At 38.8% G+C, this 21814-nt stretch overlaps 2 protein-coding genes across 5 annotated transcripts in view; both read left to right on the forward strand.

Moving 5' to 3' along the window:
- Window positions 1–1143: 1143 nt before the first annotated feature.
- On the forward strand, window positions 1144–5758 carry tmem250 (transmembrane protein 250). 4 transcript variants are annotated; one of them, XM_088940739.1, is made up of 2 exons: window positions 1144–1555; window positions 4016–5758. In XM_088940739.1, the coding sequence occupies exon 2, from the start codon at window positions 4196–4198 to the stop codon at window positions 4613–4615; it is 420 nt and encodes a 139-aa protein (XP_088796865.1). In that variant the 5' UTR covers window positions 1144–1555; window positions 4016–4195; the 3' UTR covers window positions 4616–5758. The 4 variants fall into 4 exon arrangements, with proteins under 4 accessions (XP_088796865.1, XP_088796867.1, XP_088796866.1 ...); XM_088940741.1 differs by having other exon boundaries at window positions 1164–1274; XM_088940740.1 differs by having other exon boundaries at window positions 1167–1643.
- A 6532-nt stretch (window positions 5759–12290) lies between these two features.
- nacc2 (NACC family member 2) overlaps window positions 12291–21814 on the forward strand; it is a 41020-nt gene continuing 31496 nt past the window's right edge. Inside the window, exon 1 of the mRNA XM_088940705.1 lies at window positions 12291–12425. The gene's annotated coding sequence lies outside the window, so the exon portion shown is untranslated. The remainder of the gene's footprint in view (window positions 12426–21814) is intronic.

Consider the following 21814-nt stretch of genomic DNA (forward strand, 5'->3'; position numbering starts at 1 on the left):
CTAGTAGTTATTAATTAATATCCCACATTAAAGAAATAAAAAATATTTTTCTGTGTATATATATATGTAAATTTACACGTTACTGACAGGGTCCTCTCCCGAGCCAAAAATAGCCCTCGGATTATCAACCCGAATAGGAACAACTAAACTCACAGCCGCATTCCATTGGTGCTTCCCTGCCATTCGAACACCCTCTCTATTCCCTGGACCCTTAAAAGGGATTTCGGAACTTCAATTGCAGAAAGACTTCCAAGATTTAGGATAATTTTGGTTTCGGATCACACCTTTCCCCTTCTTCTCAATGACGAATCAATTTCCTTCTACATCCTCTCAGTTCGGTTGCAGAGTTTGTCTTTTTTCACGCCACTCCTCCTGTTCTCCCGGTGTTTGGACACTCATTCTCTAGAATGAGTCACCAGAATCTGTATCACAATTGTATCCCATGCTGGGAGAACTGGAGTGACGTTTATAAGGGTCTTTCAGTTTTCCTGTGCCGGTCAATTCGAAAAAAGGGATTTAAAAAGAAGTTAAGATATATGACATTTAATAATAATCAAACATAAAAAGAACAATGTAAAGTCCCCAAAATTAAAAAAAAATGTTAAGGTTTGATTCATCTTTTAATACAGAGTCTTGTTTTAAGTAGCTATTCTTGTTTTAAGTAGTTAAAGGGCTGTTGCAAGAATATCAATATTAGTGCATTAAGGTGCTTCCCAGTTAGCTCTTGTAAACCACGTATTTGTCACCTTGTATTTTTTTAAATCTTTTCATTTTTGCTGCTTTTCTCTTTTTGTTTATCATAAATATATTTCCTGAATCCAGACTCTTTTTTTTTAAGAAATGAAGAATTGAATTTAAATCTGTTAAAAAAGGTTCAGTAGTCTGTTACTGAAAAATGCATAAAATGCGCATAACATTGTTTTACACTCCGGTTAACATTAAATTGCTGTCTCAATCACGGTTCGTGAATTGGATACTTTTTCATTTGAATTGTATGTTTTATTTTTTAAAAAATCTATAAATGTTTTTTTTTAAGAGAACGTAACAACACCTCTGCATCTAACATTCACCTTAATATTCTGTCAGTATGAGCTCAATACCACTCCTTCTATATCGTTGCTATAGTAACGCACACATGTCGTTGTTACAGCACGACAAGCCGTAAAGTGTTGAGAGACTGTATAATGGACTGGGAACATACGAGTGAGAAAAGATAGTTCAGTATATCTTACATTTGCATTAATTTATTATGTTACATATTATTTAATATGCAGGTAAACAAATACCACTCGAATTAACAGGGGTCGCTTTTCCTTGATTAACATTAATCTACTGTCTCTTGCCTAATATGTAGAACATTACAAAGAGGAGAGTGAAAAGGGGTTGCTTCTTAAAGCCAATTCGTTTGTAAATCTTCCCAGTTTTTGCTTGGATGTTTATAGTTTTGAATACTGGAATAATGTGTGAAAAAGGACACTGCATGAAACGAGCATCTTCAACTTTAAATCTTCCGAGGCCAGCTTTCTCTTAACAACCTCCTATACAGACTGAAACGGTATGGTTTTATTCCAACAATACTGCGTAGGTTAAATAATGCATGCATTTAGCTTCCTGGAAAAAAAAAAAACACGAGAAGACCGAAGGTAGGTAGGCGTCAGTTTAGTAGTTTGTACACTTTTTGCTTCAAATGCCTTTAAAAAAGCTCTGTTACGATGCCAAAGAAAGTCTTTTATGAAAGAGATGTTCGTAAAAAGATATGCAAATTAAGCGACAATTGTCGTTTGAGTACAATATACTGTATACTCTCTGCATCTCTTGCATCTGTTTTCCGCATTCATGTTTTCTCTGCGCTGGATCAGACAGTGAGGTTTTCCAGTTGATTTGCTCATAAACATTGCAGTCGTAAATTAAAAGATCAAAGAAGAGCAGCTTTCATAAGTGAAGCCACATTCCAGAACTATGTGTACGTGCTGTAGCACTGTAACAAATGACGGAGGTTAATACTATGGATTCTTACTGTTATGAGATGTTTGTGATTTCATCATGACTAGTGTACAGTAACTTTTAAAAACTCAAGGTCATACGGTGAACTGTCATCATCATCAACCTTTTTATTATTATTAGGCTGGATAACACAGTGTTAAAGTGGTTAGCATTGCTGCCTGTGATCTGGGTTGCTATCTGTGTGGAGTTTGTATGTACTCACCCGTGTTTGTGTGGGTTTTCACACAGGACCCACTGTCCGATTTGAAAACTGACCCCAGTGTGTGTGTGTGTGCCGTGTGTGTGCGCCCTGTGATGGACTGGCCACCTGTCCAGGGTGTATTCTGCCTTGCTCCTGTCGTTTGCCAAGATAGGTCAGACTCCCCTGCAACCCTGAATTGGATGAAGTAGTTAGAAAATGGATGGATATTTTAATTATCATTAAATTATTGTTTTATCTTTTGTAAGAGGCACTTGAGACTCCCTTTGACACTGGCCTTGCCCTTGTGTTCAACTTGCGGCTTTTCCTTGAGTAAGTACTGTTCACTGTGGATGTTAAGTAGACATGGCCATTAAAATAATCATTTTAAAAAGTCAGACCAAACCTAAATGCCTTGCTGAACTGAAATTATTGTACCTGGGTTTATCATATCTAGTGTGTTTCATTCTTGTAACTGTAAAAATAACATTAATGGGGTAACCTCTCAGCAGCTGCCTAGTTAAAGTTTAATTTTTTACATAAAACTCTGAAGTTCTTTACACTACGTATGGAATCTGTGCTGTGGAATTTTCTGTTTTTTTTTGTCTGTAGCAAGAAATGTTAGACCCTAATTGATTCATTCATTAAATTAACTATTTTAATAGTTTTCATCAACTTGTCAACTGAGTCTTAAACCTATTGCTGTTGTGTCAGTGTTGAAATATTTTCTTTACCGCAAGCTGTCTGGACAAAGCCTCATGCCTCATTGGCCTTGGCCAAACGTGAATTTATCAAATAGGATTTAAATAGTGCTGATTTACAAAACAGACTTTAACGTCGCATATCTGCTAATAGCTGGCCATATCTAAAGAGGCTTTCAGGGAAATACATCATGTGATTCTGATGATAAAAATGTCTTGAGAGATTTGTTTTTTCTTGAAGTGTCCTCACTTAGCAACATCTGCCAAAGCCCATAAAGTTAAGCCTTGCAAAAGCTACAAATGCTAAGGTATGCCTCAATATACCATTGATAACACTGGGCATGCATACAACAGTACTTTAAAATATAGTTTATTGGATTTGCCAAGGAAAAAGGCAGCTGTTTGTTATTTGTATGTTAAATACTGCTGCCATGACATCTCTGAGAGGTATTCAATCAAGGTATCTTCAGGGTTAAGGGAGGTATCTGTTTTTGAACCATGACTTGTACAGGCAAAGTATTGTCACAACATGAACAATAATATAAATACAGTTAAAACAGAAGTGTTAGGAGACTGTAGCACAAGTGAACAAAGAGCTCTTGCCCTTAGTCTTTTGATGTCATAGGTAATACTGTTTTATTTGGCCATTCTCAGTTGTGCTGAGTATAGCGCAATCCTCTTCTTAGCCTCCACTCAGGCAATTCAGTCTAAACAGTGGAAGAAAGATTGGCCCCGTTGAATATCTGCCGCACATTCTCATAGGGCACCTTCATTTTGCTCTGCATGCAGACGACATCCCTTTATACCCATGACAACCCCACAGAAACTGCTTCTTTGCCGTTGGGGTGGAGCGGTGGCTCTGTGGCTAAGGATCTGCGCCTGTTGCTAGAAGTTTGCCGGTTCAAATCCCACGGCCGGCAGAGGAATCCTACTCCATTGGGCCCCTGAGCAAGGCCTTCAACCCCAACATCCTCCAGGGGCACCGTATCAATGGCTGACCCTACGCTCTGACCCCAAGCGTCTCTCCCTGTCTGTGTGTCTCATGGAGAGCAAGCTGGGGTGTGCGAAAAGACAAATTTTGCTGTATGTAGCCAACAAAGCGATCTTATCTTATCTTCGTCTTCCTGTGTAGGGCCCCCGTTGTGCTGGAGCGCGGTGCAGTCAGCAATGTGGAGCTGCGGTGGCAGGGCCCTGGACCACGCTCGCACGTTCTTGATGGTTGTCGTCACTGGATGATGCAGGGCTGCGCCACTGGTAAGGACAGAGCCTGTTTCTGGGACTCCTCACAGCCTGGGGCCCTCCAACCTCGCTCATGCCTGTGATCCCCATACCCCGAAGGGTGCGCTCATTCCATGGGCCCCACACCACCTGCACGCACTCTGCCTGCGGACCGGTGAGGACCACCCAGCTGGTCCGCACCAAATACAACAACTTTGACCTGTACCTGAAATCGCGTTTGATGTATGGCTTCATCCGCTTCCTCCTCTACTTCAGCTGCAGCCTCTTTACGTCCATCCTCTGGGTGGCGCTCTCTGTCCTCTTCTGCCTCCAGTACTTCTGCATCCGAGTCTTCCTACGTTTCCAGTACAAGCTCTCCATCATTCTCCTGCTCCTGGGGCATCGCCGCCTGGACTTCAGCCTGCTCAATGAGCTTTTCATCTACAGCATCCACGTCACCATGTTCCTAGTTGGAGGTCTGGGTTGGTGCTTTATGGTCTTTGTGGACATGTAGCATCTATGGGAGCAGATGGACGCTGTACAGTTTATTGTACATGTACAGTAGGGAAACTCTACGTGTCAGGCTGAGGTGCGGTTCTCAATGGTTGCACAAAGGCCAGCGTATTGAGGAGAGGAAGGAATGTGGCCTCATTTCAGTCAGATTAACTTCAACATACAAACCAAAGTCCCTAAAGGCAATCTGAAATATATTTCAGGGGAAAGCAAGTTACTGATAAAAGTTCTCCATAGAGGTCCTTTGTAATAACTGTTTGAACCCCCAGACTCCAAAATAATCTGTTTTGCATACATCCTAAAGACAAGAAATCAGATTCTTTCTGCTTAATAAACCTCCCTGTGACCTTACTGTGAGTTTACTTAAGCCTTTCTCAACTTGGTAAAAAACTCCTGATGCCTAATCTGAATCATAACTGCTGCAGCTCACATCTCGATCTTAAAAGGCTTAGAGGTCTTCTTATTACTGGTAAGTGTGTCCAAGCCATGTAAATGTCAGTTAGATTCTACTGTTCTGTACTGATTTTACTGTTATTGAGTGTGTATGACTAAATGCAGAACTGCTGGCCACACTGTATTTTTTTTGTACCAACAAGACTACGACTCGTGATACCATAAATTGAAATATAGGACCACAGTGAATAAGATGATAGAATAAAGAAGGAAAAAATGACCAAAATAACACATTTTTCTGCCATTGAGAGAATAAGTAGCCAGCTATGTCTGGCTGTTCTGGTCTGTTATACTGTATATGAAATGTCTGTTGAAACATGGTATAGAGAGATTGTAAGGGAGATTTTAGATATTAAAAAATTATTGTGTTGCCAATTTTTATTGTTTTACAAATGCAAACTGTATAGCATTATTATTAATAATTAAACCTATAATTATTATTCACCCAAAAGTTCATCAATGTTACTGTACTCATTATAAATATATTAATTGGTGTTTACAGTATGTGTACAATTTTGCAGTGTTCCCTGAATCTTAGAAATCTTAAAAATGTGGCCAAATAAATCAAATCTTTTCGAAATTATGCATTTGTTCTCACCCATTTTCTACACTTAATTACATAATTGTAGTCTAAACATGTTCAACGCATTGCAATGTGAAATAACTCAATTTAATAAAACAAATAGTGCAATTTTGTTTTTGACCATTTTTTTCACCTTACTAGGGAGAACAACACCTACTTTTTTCCTTATGTATGCATTCTACAGACAAACTGAGCATCAATGGATAAGCTTGAACTAATGAGACCATGCGATGGTACTGTATGGTCCCTGGCCTGCTAGGCTTTTGCCACAAACCTGGTTCCTTAAAGGTTTTAATAGTTTTATTAATATTTTATTGGATAGTCACTGTGTACAGCTGGGCAGTACCAGTTAGGCTCCAATATTATGAGTTTTGAATTGCTTGCGGTGTATGCACACAAGGGGTCATGCGCATGTATTCTTCCAATTTCATGTACTGCATCATTTATATCAGTGGTTCTCAAACGTTTTGGACCAAGTACCACCCCTGATCAAACCAAAGCATTCAAGTTCCAGCTACACACTCACACACCTGATAATAAAAATAGCACTGGGCACTTCGATAATTTGGATTGCACCACCTTGTAGCCATTTTCCGACACTTACAGTACTAACATACTAGCGCTCTGTATCAGCGTAGCTGAGTACGTAGGCTGTGTATTTGACGCATAAACTAATTTTATTAAAATAAAATATTAAAACCTGTCACAAGGTTTCTAAACCAATTAATTAAATTACAAATGAAAAATGTACATTTTTAATTTTTCAGTTTTTAATTCCCAATTTTTTAGTTCACACAACAAATTTCCAGGGTCATCTGGCATACCACCTGGGGGCGTACCACAGTTTGAGAACCACTGATTTATATCATTCTGTCTTTGCCTTTTTATTGCTTCAAGAAGGTGAAAATACTGTAACAACAAAAACACGCACGTCTGTTTTGTCAAGATTTTGTTGAAGCTTTATATTTCCCATCTTAAATTTTGTACTTTCTGCATGTAACACTTTGCCCTTCTCTACATTAAATGACATCTGCTAGGTGTTTGCCCAGTCTTAAATTTTGTCCTTTTGAATTACCTTTATAGTTTTTTATTGAATTTGGTAATTCCCCTTTTTTATATAATTTTTAAATTTGACTGGTTTACTAACTACATCAGAATCTACTTCATTGATATAAATCAGTAAAACCTGTGGTTCTAATACAGATCACCACGGTGCTCCACTAATTATATTAGCCCATTTTGAGTATTTACCCTTTATCTGTATTCTTTTTCCTGTCTATTTGGTAGTGAGAAGTAGTTTTGGAACAAAGAGTACTATTAAAGAGAGAACAAGGGTAAAATGAGACACACCTGGCCACAAGGAGTGGGATTTCAAATGAGGGAGAGGAGCAAAAAATAGAACAGTTTCTGTGTGGTGATGATCACTCCCTTGGATCAGTGGGAAGATTAATTAGAATGGCCAGGAACAAAAAGGTTTCAGTCTGCATCTAAACTCTAGCATGGAAGGAAGGAGGGTGAGAGCTCCAGATGGAGTTGTTAGTAGCTGTGGGTTGATCTGGCTTACAGGCTTGTGAGCAAAGGACACTTGAGAAAATATATCTTAGGTTATACTGAAGGGGATGACAAGTGCTGGACAGTATCTAGGAAGGGGTTTGTTGTTTTCCTGACAGACTAATGAAGATGAGGGAAGCAGTGAAGCCTTGTCTCTCAAGCCAGAAGTTGAGGGAGGAACAGCTGCCTGCATTCCTAGTTTGTAGTAGTTCATTTGCCAGGCTCAACAGGGCTGAGGGCTGAGGCTTGAGCACCTGGAGGAGCAGTATAACTAAGGAGTATAACTAAGGGGAGAAGGGATTCTAGGATAGCAAGGGCGTTGTCCTGAGTACTTCAGGTCTATACCATCAACAGACTAGTGTGCGGTGTCAGAGGCAGAGAGAGTATGAAAGGTCTAAGAGTGAAAACGACAAACTAGCAGCTGCTGTATCAAGGGTGCGAGCGCTGATTAATAAAGCCTGAGGCGTCCCTGGCCAAACAGGATCAGCTGGTATAGTTAGAGATGAAGAGTGATTGGTTGTTCACAAAGATCGTGTGCTTGGGGAAAACAGCGAAAGAGGAGAGCTGATTGAGATAAACTGATTATGCGTGAAGAGTATTGTGATTGGGTGACAGAGTGAGTCGGGTAGCATATTCCAGTGACTTATTGTATTAGTGAAGACTAATGTTATTGAACTAACGAGAAATATGAGAGTGTGAAACCCCGAAAGAAGAGCTATAAGACTGAAATATAGTAGGTACAGTAGCTGTGTCAGCATGCGTAGACTGCAAAGATGAGCTGAAAATGCATGCTGAAAAGAGAAGAAAACCTCCATAGCTGAAATGTTGTGTTTCTTTTCTTCTCTTTTCAGCATGGAATAAACCTTTACTTCTTCCTTTGAAATATAAGACTGTGGAGACTGATGTCACAGCAGGAAGCCCGAAGGGGTTCTGTCCACATTAATGAATAGCAGACTGCTTAAAATTAAAATGACACTCAGGTAAGGTGGTATTTAGGGTGGTGAATATGCTGGCATTATCACCTTATCCATTAACTTGGTCCCAATCCAAAAGAATGTACAGTATTACATTACTGTTGTCATTATTCAAAGAACTCTAGCAAATTAGCAAAGCAAGATCTTCCGTTTCTTTTCATTTTCTAAACCTATGTGGACTCTCCCTTAGAATCCTATTGCCATACAGAGGATCCTGTAGTTTTGTTCTAATTATTGTTTCCAACACTTTGCATATGATACAATTAAGACTTATCGGTGTATAATTACGTGGGCTGGTTTGGTCTCTATGGATGGGTGTTGCATTAGAGATTTGCAGGTCAATGGATATCACACCTGTCTTGTGTGGCCCTTGGAGAGCTTTTATTAGCAGTCAGTAAATAAATCTGGTTTCCTCACATAAAATTTGAAAAATACTATCAGGGTCTGGAGATGTTTATATTAAGTGCTTCTAGTACCTGTAACAAGTAGTCCTGGACTCTTCAATGCTAATATTTAATATACAGTATTAACTTTTGTCTGAGGTATTTTTCAGTTTTCTTCTTGGTAAACACCGGAGTGATATTCATTGTATTTATTACACTTTCATCTTCTCTAAATTGAGCATATTTAACTTAGAGACACTTTACTTCATCCTTTACTGTTCTTGTGCTGTTGTAATACTAAAAGAAATTTTCACTAATTTTGTCTCTGTTGCAATTTTCAATATCTCTCCTGGGCTTTTTCTGTCTTACTTTGTGTTCTCAAAGTCTACAGTTGCTCTTACAGAGCCTTATTTACAAGCCTCAAGCTAAGAATTGTCTGTTCATGCCCTGAATGAATAGATATTTGATATTATTGTGTGCATTATGGAATCTGTTTTTCCCCAGATGTAGTTTTATCAGATTTAGTCAACAAATACATTGACAATAGGTAAACCTACTTCCATTTGTAACTCCATTGTAAAAGAGAATTTTACAGTGGATAAATCAACCACATCTGATATCTAAAATTTAGTTTGGTTCAGCGAGGAGTGACAAAGTTTTTCAGAACCTGAAAGGAGATGCCCCGAAGGCTCATTGGACAAAGCTCTTCAAAATCACTGCTGAGCCGAGCTACACTGAAACAAAATTAATGATCAAGAAATGATCGAGTGCAATCTTACCAAAATGGGTAATTAAATATTCTATTAGGTGACCATTTTTCAGAAATGTTAAAAATTGACATCCTCAAGGGCTTTGTCCAGTTTCTTGAAACTCAGTATTTTAGGTGTTAAAAAATACCAAGGTGTCAGCAGACTTCTTAAAAAAATCTGTCTGGAACTAAGGTATAAATGCAAATCTATCAGTAATCTATTTTTGTTGTTGTTGTTGTAATGTCGTATTGACCACTATGGAAATTTTGTGCGCCTATATTAATTTAGGCTTGCCACAGCAAAGGGTTTGAATACTAATACAGCCATGTCTTTTAATTTTTTTCAGATAAATTATCTATTAACTTTCTTTAAACTTCATTTCTTTGAACGTGTGGAATATGTTTTATATATATAGCAAATATTAATTGCTGCTTTAAAGTCTCATGACTTTAAAGCCACAGATATGAAGACAGTGCAAGGACCTGAATACTTATGCAAGGCACTTTATATACAGTAGCAACATCCAATACAGTTTAATTATATTTTGCAGGACATTTTGCAGCAGGGTGACACACAACAGCTTCTGCATGCCACTCCAGTAGTACTGTAGCTATCCTTCTGAGCATATGATTGCTCCTGGGGCACTATGAAAAAGTGTAATATACTTGGCCATATTCTGACTTGACACAGCTGCACCAGATTTGTGAAACAGACTTTTGTTCCATTTCTTAAAAATAACACTGCCATGTAAATGTAGCCATTCATTTTTTTAAAAGAAACTGTGTTTCGGATACAATTCTGACCTTGGAGAGGAATCTCAAGTCTCTGAAAATGGGTCAGTACATTACAGAGCCAGAAAATATGCAAAAAAACTCAAAAACTGGTCAGTGATTGGAATTGTTGACTGTTTTAATTTATGTTAATGATTAATATGGTACTTGCATGACCTTTACAGTTAATTTCAGCGGGCCTGTTTGTTGGCAAGTTCTTGGTCTGTCAATAGTTATACACTGAATATACTGGTTGATGTGTTTTCTTTTGATGAATATTAGAAATGGCTTTTTTCAAAGCCGATTGCCAGCTTATGAACTACTGCAGCACACAGACTGAATCTAAATATGTTTGCATCTATATCTGTACATTTTGCACACGTTCTAAAAATAGCTGTGAGCCAATCAAATCAAATCAAAGCCAAACTGATACAAAAGCACCCATGACACATTCTCAGTTAACCTAGTTTACCTGCTCTCACCAAATGACTGTTTTTAGTTAATATTTGTATAGCATGATGGTGAAAGCTTTCAGTATTCATATAATTCATATACTGTAGATGCTAAACCAAAGCCACAGGTACATTGCGGTCTTTGTTTATCACAGACACTGCATTTTTGTACAATTTCCCCAGCTGCTGGCTGTATTTGTCACATGATTAATATTCAGCGTCTGATTACTAAAACAGGATACCAACAAAAAAAGATTTTCAAGGCCCCCGGGCTATCCAATTATCAGCTGAATTGGATGTTCTGCAATTTTAATTTTGGTTTTACACACATTAACAAGTGGCTCTGTCCTCACTCAGCCTATAAACCTGAGCTGATATTTAGCATCATAGAAAAAGATATCGCAGCTCTTTGAACTCCTCCATAGGAGAGCAACAAGATACATTCTGGGACCTAAGGGAATGTCCTACACTGACAGGAACTGAACCTTTTTAGTATTTAGTAACAGAGAAGACTACAAGGGAACCTAATACAACTAATTCTGAATCTTCAAAGGCATTGACAAAGTGGATTTCTTCAGAAGGAACTGTGAAACACGAAGCAGATGGCACCAGTGGAAACTACATGGAAGTGTATTTAAAACAGAGAGAAGACAAGTCTTACCCAAAGGACTGTGGGACTATAGAGCAAGCTGCCCAGACTTTTGTTTCATTCAAAAAACTGACTGGATGAAATTCTTGGCTCAATAATATACAACTACCAAATGGGCTACATTGGCCAAATGTCTGTAAAAGTCTGTAACCGTTCTTATGTTAATGTGTTCTTTTATTTTTTGGTAAAATGGCCTCCTCTTCTTTGTAACTTCATGTCCTTGTTTCTAAACTACTGATTCTTAAACTTCAAGTTGTCTTGTGTGGTCTCCTTGTACAGGACCATTAGGCAATACAGTGGAGTACAGTAATTGAGTAGGCAATTTTAATTGTTGAGATCAGATTTTTAGTTTATAGTATTTTAAGAAGAAGAGGAAGATCGCTTTATTAGCCATATACAATTTCTTGCATTAGGAATTTGTCTTTTCACATACCCCAACTTGCTCTGCATGAGACACACAGACAGGGAGAGAAGCTTGGGGTCAGAGCACAGGGTCAGCCATTTCTACAGCACCCCTGGAGCAGTTGGGGTTAAGGGCCTTGCTCAGGGGCCCAAAGGAGTAGGATTCCTCTGCCGGCCATGGGATACGAACCTGCAACCTTCCAGCCACAGATCCTTACCCACAGAGCCACCGCACCGTCCTATGATCTCTTATCTATTATAATATTATAATTTGAGGAATATGGAAAAGATTGCTGAAAAAAATTATTTTGCTATTAATCAGTGTAACAATGTTCCGTGCAAATTACTGTACGTACGTTTATGCAGTTGTACGTGGCATCATCTCCATACGAGAGAATTTCAAACGCTAGCCTTAGCAGTCCTCTGCTTTACTCTCAAGCTTCTGTTCGTACAAAACGCAACGTAAAAGGAATTGTGTACTGTGTCTGTCAGCTAAGCCCTGTTGAAAGATCTGCAGCATCATTCGTTTGTGACAAGCAACTGTCACAGCCCTTAGCAGGTAAGTGAAGGTACAGACTTCGTCTGCCTTGTAGCTCCTCTGCAGAGCACACCGTGTCTCTTTAAAACGCCGGACGGTATGATGTCAGGAGGAGTGCAGTTCAGTTGCAGTGCATGTGAGCCATAATCACTTCCTGGACAGGGAACGAGACAAACAGGAGCGAGTTAGTGATCGCGCAGAGGAAAGGGGCCTGGGTGAATACAGACCCTGCTAACTTTGCATCCGAAGAAATATCGCACCGCTGACAACTGAAGTGGGCAGCTTTTATGGAGGAGCGACATAGCGGGTAAAATATTTTTTTTTTTTCTTGCTTCTTGTCTGGACGAGCCAGACTAGCGTGTTTTATATTTTCATTTCGAGTATTTTAAAGAATGCAGTAATGTTATATAAATATTTCAAATGTTTCAAGATTGTTATAGTGGTAGAAGTGTTGCAGAATCAGCTGCTGGTGAGGTCGATGACACAACGAATATATGATTACTGTACTTATTTCGCTACCGCGGTTTTTAATCTCCTTGCACCGCGTCAATGATTTGATAACCATAAAGCAACTTTCTTTGCCACGATTACAAATGCGCCAGTGAGGAATGCGACTGCTGGACGAGGCATCTTGCACAGGTATGCGATAAAAGATGAAACAGTAGCATTACATTTTGTGCGTACCTCTGTGGAAATGTACTGAAACAATGATTTCTAATATGGACATGACAGGGTATTAGATGTTTAATAGGTCCGTACGTCACAGCATCTCAGCTTTTCCATTTGGGGAGAGTGGCTGTCTGTGTAGACTTAGTTAGGGTAGGTGGTGGTGGTGGGATGTTTTGCAGCAGAGAATTTGTGTTTTAGTACCTCTTGTCCGGTGTCCTCTATGGCATCGAGGTGTCGGTTGTTTTAAGGTAAAGCCTCCCGTATTGAAACACTGTGAGAGCTCGTTATTTTTTTCATGCGAAGGGAAATGCTGTTGCCGTATTACAGGGTTTACTGCACCACTGGACGTCTCCGATAAGTATTTTGGGGGGATGTCGCACTACACCTTAAGTAACTGAGCGGATGCCACCTAGAAGAAACTAGTTTCTCAGGGTTCTGTGGAACTAGAATGAGACGAAAAGGGTGCCTTATACGTGGTGTACTGTACAGTATGTATTCATGTATCCCGGTCATTACCGGGTACTTTGAACTGTTCTGAAATTAAGCGTGTTGGTCGTACATGTAGGACAGAAGTCGTCTGCACATTTTTTACAGATGCCCAGAATAATATTACAAGTGACACGGCAATTTACTCACCGTGGTCTGTGAAATGGCAGACACGATCCGCAGGCTGTAGGACGATCCAGGACGTTCACGTTCCAGAAATTAATGTTTTAATGCATCTTGGATATTTCTGACTTTAAGACGCTCGTATTTGTGAGGAATAGAATTGCACATCGTGCTTTGCCCAACAAGTGGACTGACAAATACTTTGAGAAAATCACTCATTTTTCTTAAGAGTACTGTATAGAACCACTCTCTACATATAAGGTCAATGTTAAATTAGTAGGATGAATATTAATAAGTATCAACGTTTATAATTTACGTCAGTATACAGTACTTATTATCGTTAATAGACATAATAGTTGTTCATTATTTTCGTCTTGTTAGTAATAACTTGTAAAAGTGGAGTGAATATAGATTTTGGATTTCTGCAAAGCGGCTTGAATCTTCAAACGACAATGCGCGGTGCTGAATTTGAGTCATTTTAAACAAGTGAGTACCTGATTTTTACAAAATCGTCTATACTGAATACATGTTTAATTATGTTTACGTCTAAATATACAAATAAGATAACTTTCATAAGGTGAACAAGTTTATAGAATTAATTTACATGCTCTGGTTTGTCGTCTTTGTTTTGGTGGGTGTAAATTTTAACGCATCCTAATTTTAGTTGGAATAATATATTTAAATTAACAAAATAATTAAACATATCCATCTATCCGTTATCGTAAAGTTGCTTAATCTTGATAAAGGCCACACAACCCTGTAGGCAGATGATGCAGTCCAAATCCATCTTTGAAAATATGTCTATGTAATTTTTCAATTTAATTTCAGATTTTGTAATGGAAAATCCAGCCAAGGAACTCAAGACTAACATTACTGTTCTGCATCGAAAACTAATTATGTGGGTTCTTAAGAAAAACATGCTATGGCAAGTGGTGTCACTCAGCTGTAGATGCTGTGTGGATTTGAGACAAAATACAGAACTCAGTGTGTAAGAGGTGCCAGTGATGAGAGTCACCCTAAAGAAATCTTCTTGTCCTACAATGTGTAGGGATGCCCCCCTTCATTGTGGGCTGAGAAGGATAACATGGATAAGTGCTTTATGGTGAGAGCCAGCTGCTAGAATTCTAGCGACCTCTAAGAAAGCCCTTATTTGTGCTAAGAAGCATCCATTGCGTCATCTTCTACATGTTCGTACCCATGCAACCTGCCCAGCTACAGTGTCACTGAGGTCCAGATGTCCAGGCCTGGCTGCATGGCACCTACCCATGCTTTCAAAATGAGATGAGGCCCAAGCCATCGGACACAACAGTCATAGGCAGTCACATGCTGGCGGGGCTTTTGAATGCAGTCACTGTACTTCGTGCTGACGACTGGTGATATAGCTGGTTTGGGTCCTGGCAGCCTGTTTTCAGCCTTGTCTTTGCCGTCTGGCTCCCTGGACTGGTGAGGGAAGTCCCTCAGGTCCTCTTAAAACGAGTCAGCCTCACCATAGGATGCATACTTGTCCTCGCCTCTAGCCTGTACATGAAACTTAAAGAGTTTGTCAAGTACAAGAGAGGGTCTCACCTTCTTTTTAGGGGCCAAGTCGTAGAGAGAAAATACCCACTCTAGCTCCCCAGGGGACAAGGTTGTGTTCCCAGGAAAACAGGTTGCAGAGTCACTTCTGCTTCCAACCTGCTGAATCCCAGCTCTTCAGAGGCACACTGCTTACAGATGCCTAGATTAATATTACAGTTGACACGGCGATTAACTCACCGTTGTCTGTGAAGTGGCAGATGTGATCCGCCGGTTCTAGGACGATCCAGGACGTTCACATTCAATAAATTAATGTTTATTAAATCTTCATATGTGTACTCGTTTTTGTGAGGAGTAGAATTGCACGTTGTGCACTGGCTAGCAAGTGGACGGACAAATACTTTGAGAAAATCACTCAGAATTTTTCTTGAGATTATAGAACCACTCTTTACATATAAGGCTTATGTTTGTTAGATTAAGAGGGTGAATATTAATAAGTAACAACTTTTATATTTTACGTCAGAATGCAGTAGTTATTATTATTAATAGACATAATTGTTGTTCATTAGTTTTGTCTTGTCGGTGATAACTTTTGAAAGTGCAGTGAATGTAGATTTTGGTCTTCTGGAAAGAAGCTTGAATCTTTAAAAACCCCTGAAAATGCGCAGTGCTGAATATGGGTCATTTTAAAGTGCCTGTTTTATTTTTATTAAATCATTAATATGAATACATATTAATGTATCTTTTTATGTCTAAATATACAAGTAAGATAACTTTTATAAGGTGAACAAGTTTATAGTATGAATTTACAGGCAAATATTCTGGTTGGTTATGTCCATGTATTTCTTTGTTTTGGTTGGTTCAGATTTTAAAACACCCTAATTTTAGTTGGCATAATTTCTATATAAATTAACAAAATAATTAGCAGTAACTTCAGGTTAGTAAAAACCAGAATGTGTGGCCAAATCATTGCTCCACAAATCTCAGCCCACTTTAGCTGAACCCACTTGTCTATGAGTTCATGCAGGGTAGCAGCCATCTTGAAGAAATCCTTCACAAAACACAAGTAATATGAAGACAACACCAGGAGTCTCTGCTGGTGTTTCACCTTTGTAGAAAACACCCAGGCATGCCCCAGGAATCCCCTTACCCCAGAGGAAGTAATTTCTCTTAGGATGCAGTTATAACCTGAACGTGCCCCTTAACAACTTAACCATTTAATCACTGAACACACTTTATATCCCCACGATTTCATAAAAAAAATAATGGTGTTCATCACAGCATCGCCTCACCTCAGTTGCACAGAGCTCAAGCTCGTCATTAGGCACTTGTATGCAACAGCTGTTAAGAGGGATATCTCAGAACTGCCACAGTCCCTTTCCAGGTGAAAAGGAATTTTTCAGTCTGTCTCCAGGAGTCAGGATTCACCTGCTAATATCCACTCCTCCTAGACCACCAAATGCAAAAAATTTGGTTCAGGGTCTCATTGATCCTACGGAGGGGAGTCATACACTCTAGAAATAAAATGACTAGATTAATTATTACAGGCAATATGTTAAATAATGTCTGAGTGAAAACAATGGAAAATGTTTGGACTATGAAAGGGGAAATGCGTAATATTTGAAGCAAATTTTACACTCGAGTGTTTGATCAAGCAGGAAACTGACAACACGCTGACCAAAATATGTTTTAAATTACATAGTATCATACGATTAGGGTATTCTAATAATTTTAGTAATGGAAATGAGATGTTATTCATCAGTCATTAACAAAACATCCAAAAGTCACTCAAGACAGGTGTAGTATGTGCTAATGGAAAAGGACTGATATAGTGCCCTTTCATAAAATGGGAGGTAAAACTCAAGCTATTTATAGACCAATGCGTCTTATTCCTCATACAAGTTAAGTTATTTAACTTAATTATAATTAAACCTAGACATTATTATAATTAAACCTAGACTTGACCACAATGTCCCAAATGAGGTCTAACTAATTCATTTGATAATTTAACATAACTTACCTTGATTAACAGTCTGTACTCTTAACAATATAGAAAGAAGAGGGTAGGTTGTTCACCAACACAACGTCACTAGCAGTACTAGAAGCAACTGAATGAGGGTGCTCTGTGTAGATCAATTATTGAATTGGATGATTGTGAATTTTAGTTCATAAACTCTAGATTGGATTCCAGGATGAAAAACAAGCAACAACAAAAAAAACCTAAGCAAGTCACCCATGTATATTTTTTTGTTTTTCTGCCCTAACCACAAAACCAGTACTGGATCTCAGCATTTGTACTAACCGCTAGACCACACTGCTCTCCAGACCTCTTGCATAACCACTGAGCCGTGGTCTAGCAATTTCTCAGTTTTCAGGACACGCTGTAAACCCTCTCAGTGTCTCATCTCAAGCCGCCAGATTGCTGTCCCTGCCTCCCTCAACTGTTAGCACTAATAACACCACGACTGTCAACATAAACATATAAACCTCAGCTGAAATAAGTTTGCCTGGCACATTTGACAAGGATAAAAAATTAGGAATATGTACTTAAGACACTACTACCAAAAGAGGGAGTAATTAATATTGGAAACATACCTGTATTGTATGCCCACAGCTCCACATTCTCTTTTGTCACCAAAAAGACTGTCCCGTCAATCTAAACCCTAATTAAACTGTATATTTATTCAGTTCATCTTTGTGATACTTGACGTATCAAGTACATGCTGAAGTAAGTGCTTAAAAGTGTCATCTCAATTTCCAAGGGGACTTTTTGTTGGAGTGAAATGTTTTACAGATTTAATATTAAATAGCGCTGTGCCCATGAGACTATCCCCCACCCCTTTCTGTTTTTTTGTGTCTGTTAAGCTGCATCATGTTGTCTTTTCTTGCATTTCCCTTGTCTAAGTCTCTTTTCATCTCCCCTTTTCTGTCCCTGCCTCTGTCTTAGTCTTCAACATGCTTTCTCTTCCTCGCTCTTTGTCCTGCCTAGACTATGACACAAATAGCAGTGTTTAAAAAAACACAGAGAGGTCTTGAGCTGATTGTAAATTTGCCTAGCGCTAGACGGGCATGCTTTGCATAACAAATTGATCTGCAACTCAGACAATTTTCCTCCTGATGCTGGCTGAAGGGTTGAAACAATCACACCCAAAGCTAAGGGGATACTGAGATCTAGCCTGAATGGATAGATTAGCGCTGCAAAATCATGGAACAGTTACTTTACAGATTACAAAGATTTTTTTTTCCTCTAGAGGAAAATGTTTTTCATGGTACATTGTAACCTTTCACTTTTGCACTGTTTTCCTCCACTTTTTATACAAGTGTACTTTTACTAGCTTTGCAGAGGTTTAACACTGTCAATATAATTGCCATTTGGTAAATGTTTATGAGGGGTGAGGGGTTTTATTCCCAGTTGTTAGTATGGGAAATCATGGAGTCATTTTTATCTTGGGTATTAATATGCTAAAATTAAAAGTAGTGTAAATTCTGGTCACCTGCAGAGGGAAAATGTGTGAAATCCTGCTTAAGTAGACTTTGAGAAGTGCAGGAGTGTTGATTGAGGTTGTATTGTGTTGGGCAGGAAGGTCACTGATATCTGTGTTACAGGGAATGAGTGCAGAAGTGACAGCCAGTGTGTCAGTGTCTGACCACACGATAGCTGTGACTATAATTAGACTGGAGAAAAGGAGCTGAGAGCTGACTGATTGACAGTCTGCACTCTAGCTGTATTCAAGATGACCTGGGCTGACTAATATGTTCCTGTCTGCTCTTCATGAAGCCTGACATGTGACTAAGCACAATGGCTTCATTCCTGAACTGTGCCTTGTGGTGATTTCTTCATTTCCTGTGCTAGCGCAAGGTACTTGAGGTTTTGGATATGCTGCCAGGAAGCCTTTCAGCTGAAACAAGGGCTTTCTTTTAAAGAGGGGACTTGATCAATGGCTTAGCTTTCACATAAGCATGCGGTGGGGGTGTACGGGAGGGGTGGTAAGGCTGTATGCTGCTCATATTAATGTGGCTGATATCCATAAACCTACAGGGCCTTATTCACTACCGACTTACCACTGTGAAATCTAGCTCAGCTGTTATTCTAAACAGACAAAAAGAGCTTTCCTAATAAACGATCTTCTAAAAGCCTCAGGTAGTAAACTTGTGAGCTCATACCACATTCTTAGTTTTTTTTCTTTCTTGCTAGTTTACATGATAGAATGCACTTTCGTATGCTAACACATTTATGGAATAGCACTGTTTATGCTGTTTAGATTGCATTTCAAAGGATAAGTTGTGCTCTGTGAGCTGTTTGGACACTCTCCCAAAGTACTCTTCCTGGAATGGTTTGTGTCTTTCATTTCATGCTTATACTGATCTGAGCTTTCTTTCTCCCAATGCAATGAGACTTATGCACTTAAAAATATATAGTAATGTCTATGGTAATGTCAGGAAACAACCTATGTTATGCAGAAGGGCTGGTGGTGAACACAGTGCTGTTTGTTCTTCTTCACTTTCTTTTAATTAGAATAACTTGTGAAAAATCATCACTGTCAGGGTCAACTCCACTGATTCATCTTGTCTCTCCAGATCATTCCTGCAATACTCAATTTCAATTCCATCCAGCTCCTTCAGTTACAGTGACAGCTCTTTATGATCAATCTAGTCAGTTCCACTCATGCATTTACAGTATATTCAATCTTGTCATTCCAAATCCTACGCTGAGTCTTTCACTTTCAAATTAAAACTCTGGGCATATAACATATTTTCCTGTTTCATGTTTATTGTCATTTATTTATTGTTAATTTTGTATTACAGTCAAGCAAATTGTATTTGTGATCATGTAATTAATATGAATTAAAAGTACAATCCATATTGGGGGGTAATTCCATGCTTATATTTGACCATCTTAAAACAAATGCATACTTTGTTAAAAACACTGATTTTAAGTGAACATTCATTTTAAGGGAATTTTAGCTATAAATGTCAGTATTGGGTTGCAGATACATTTGCCAGTTGCATAGCTAGCCATGCATGCCCAGGCTAGGCCATGCTTCACAGATAAGGCTGTGTTCTTTGGAACATTTGCATATCCTTTCTTTCTCCACAGTTTTTGGCAAAGGTTGAACTTGGACTCATCTAGTCATAAACACCAAATGAGCTTGATTTGCTGACTGACTTTGTCTCATTTGTAACCATTCTTAATGTTTCTGAAAACTTCAGAATTTATTCAAAAGTTTAAAATGTCTTTTTTTATTTAAAAAAAGGGAAATGGCTCTTTCCCAGCTTTTAATCTGGCTTTCTGTTCTTGTTGTGGAAGAGAGGTTTACATCTTGCAGTAGGGCCTTTGAACTGCTGTCACAGTCTTCTGCAAAACTATGGGTTTTGCTACCTTCACTCTGGAGGTTGGTGCTTTTATTGACATGTGTTTTAGGGTTTTCCTTGTATGTCAACAACACACTAAAATTACAGTCCTAGTTTTTGCTCTTGTCCTTTTGTAAAGCAATTGGATCTCATGAGGCTAGATGTTGACCATGTTCCTTATAAAAATACACAAATACAAAAGGGTTGGATGGAGTACAGAATGATTTTGCTGTCTTACAACTCCAGAATACATGACAGCAGATCTCATCTTCCTCATATTTGTCTGCTGTCTACGTTCATTGCTTCCTGTGCAGTGCCAGGTCACACCGGTCCAGCAAGGCAGGATGGTTAACATTTTTCCACACTTCAATATATTTCCCTGAAAAAAACCCTCTGACCGGCTATACAGTACCTTCTTGTTGGCTGGCACAAAGGTAAAGTCTTTTTATTAGCCAGTTCATTTCCAGTACACTTTCCCAGTACAATTTCCAGTCATTATAAATGTCTATTTAGATTTGGCAAAACAAAAAAAAAACACCATGAGAGGTAAAGGAATTTTCATTACTTTTACTCTTAACCAGGACCCTATTGAAATGTATCAAATAAAATGCTATTGATCAAGCCTGTAAAACCAGAGAGAAATGACACATTTAATCATTAATAAACACACCATCAGGTTAGGCAAACCTTTCCACTCTTTCATCTTACCTCAACAAAGGGCCTCCATTTTGATCCTTTCAATCCACCAAAAGGCAATATCATCTCGATAATTTTAGGTCTGTCCTTGCTGGGAGTACACCAATGACAGGAAAAATGAAATAGGCAACTTTAAGAATCACAGCTTTTTCTTGAAAAGTAACGTTACCTCCCACCCAGCCATTTCTCCTTTCCCTTTCCTTATTTTATGTTACTTTCCTGTTACAACCCCAGACCCTGTCCTATCAAATTTAATTTCCGTTTCTTTGATAAAATTCTTCTTGGCATTCAAACAACAAGTAGACTCATCCTCTCAATGCCCATGATAAATCATGTTAACACTTTCTCATTTCAAACAGGACCCTAATGCCCCAGATTTCTCTACTTCCCTCAAAACCTTCCTAGTGGTCCCAGTGTCAGAACAAAGAAAGGTAACATCATCCATATACAATACACATTTAACTTCCACTTCTCCACTACCTGGGAATAAAAAAAAAAACCCTTATCCTGTTATCATAATCCCTTGTTAACTGGGAGAGTTACATTCTTTGGTTTCGGTCATTGTCTGCGATTTAGAGCAAGGCAATAAAACTTCAGTTGACGTGAAGCAGCCCTATTACTTTGTAAACAAGGAGGCTAGTGAATAGGTCTTTTAATCCAATCGAATTATTGCTCTTTACTTTGAAACGCTTTTGCAGAAAAACGACTACTTGCGTGTTAACTCTGCAGGCAGACCACATGGGAACATTTTTGCAGTGAAAATTTCCCCTGTACTTATTCAATGTACATGTACATCGCATTACATTAGTCATTACAGTCGTTCCATTAGTGAGCAGGAAGGGCCAGTTTAAGTCA

This window comes from Atractosteus spatula, chromosome 23, assembly GCF_055471065.1.
Source record: "Atractosteus spatula isolate fAtrSpa1 chromosome 23, fAtrSpa1.hap1, whole genome shotgun sequence".
Lineage (NCBI taxonomy): Eukaryota > Metazoa > Chordata > Actinopteri > Semionotiformes > Lepisosteidae > Atractosteus > Atractosteus spatula.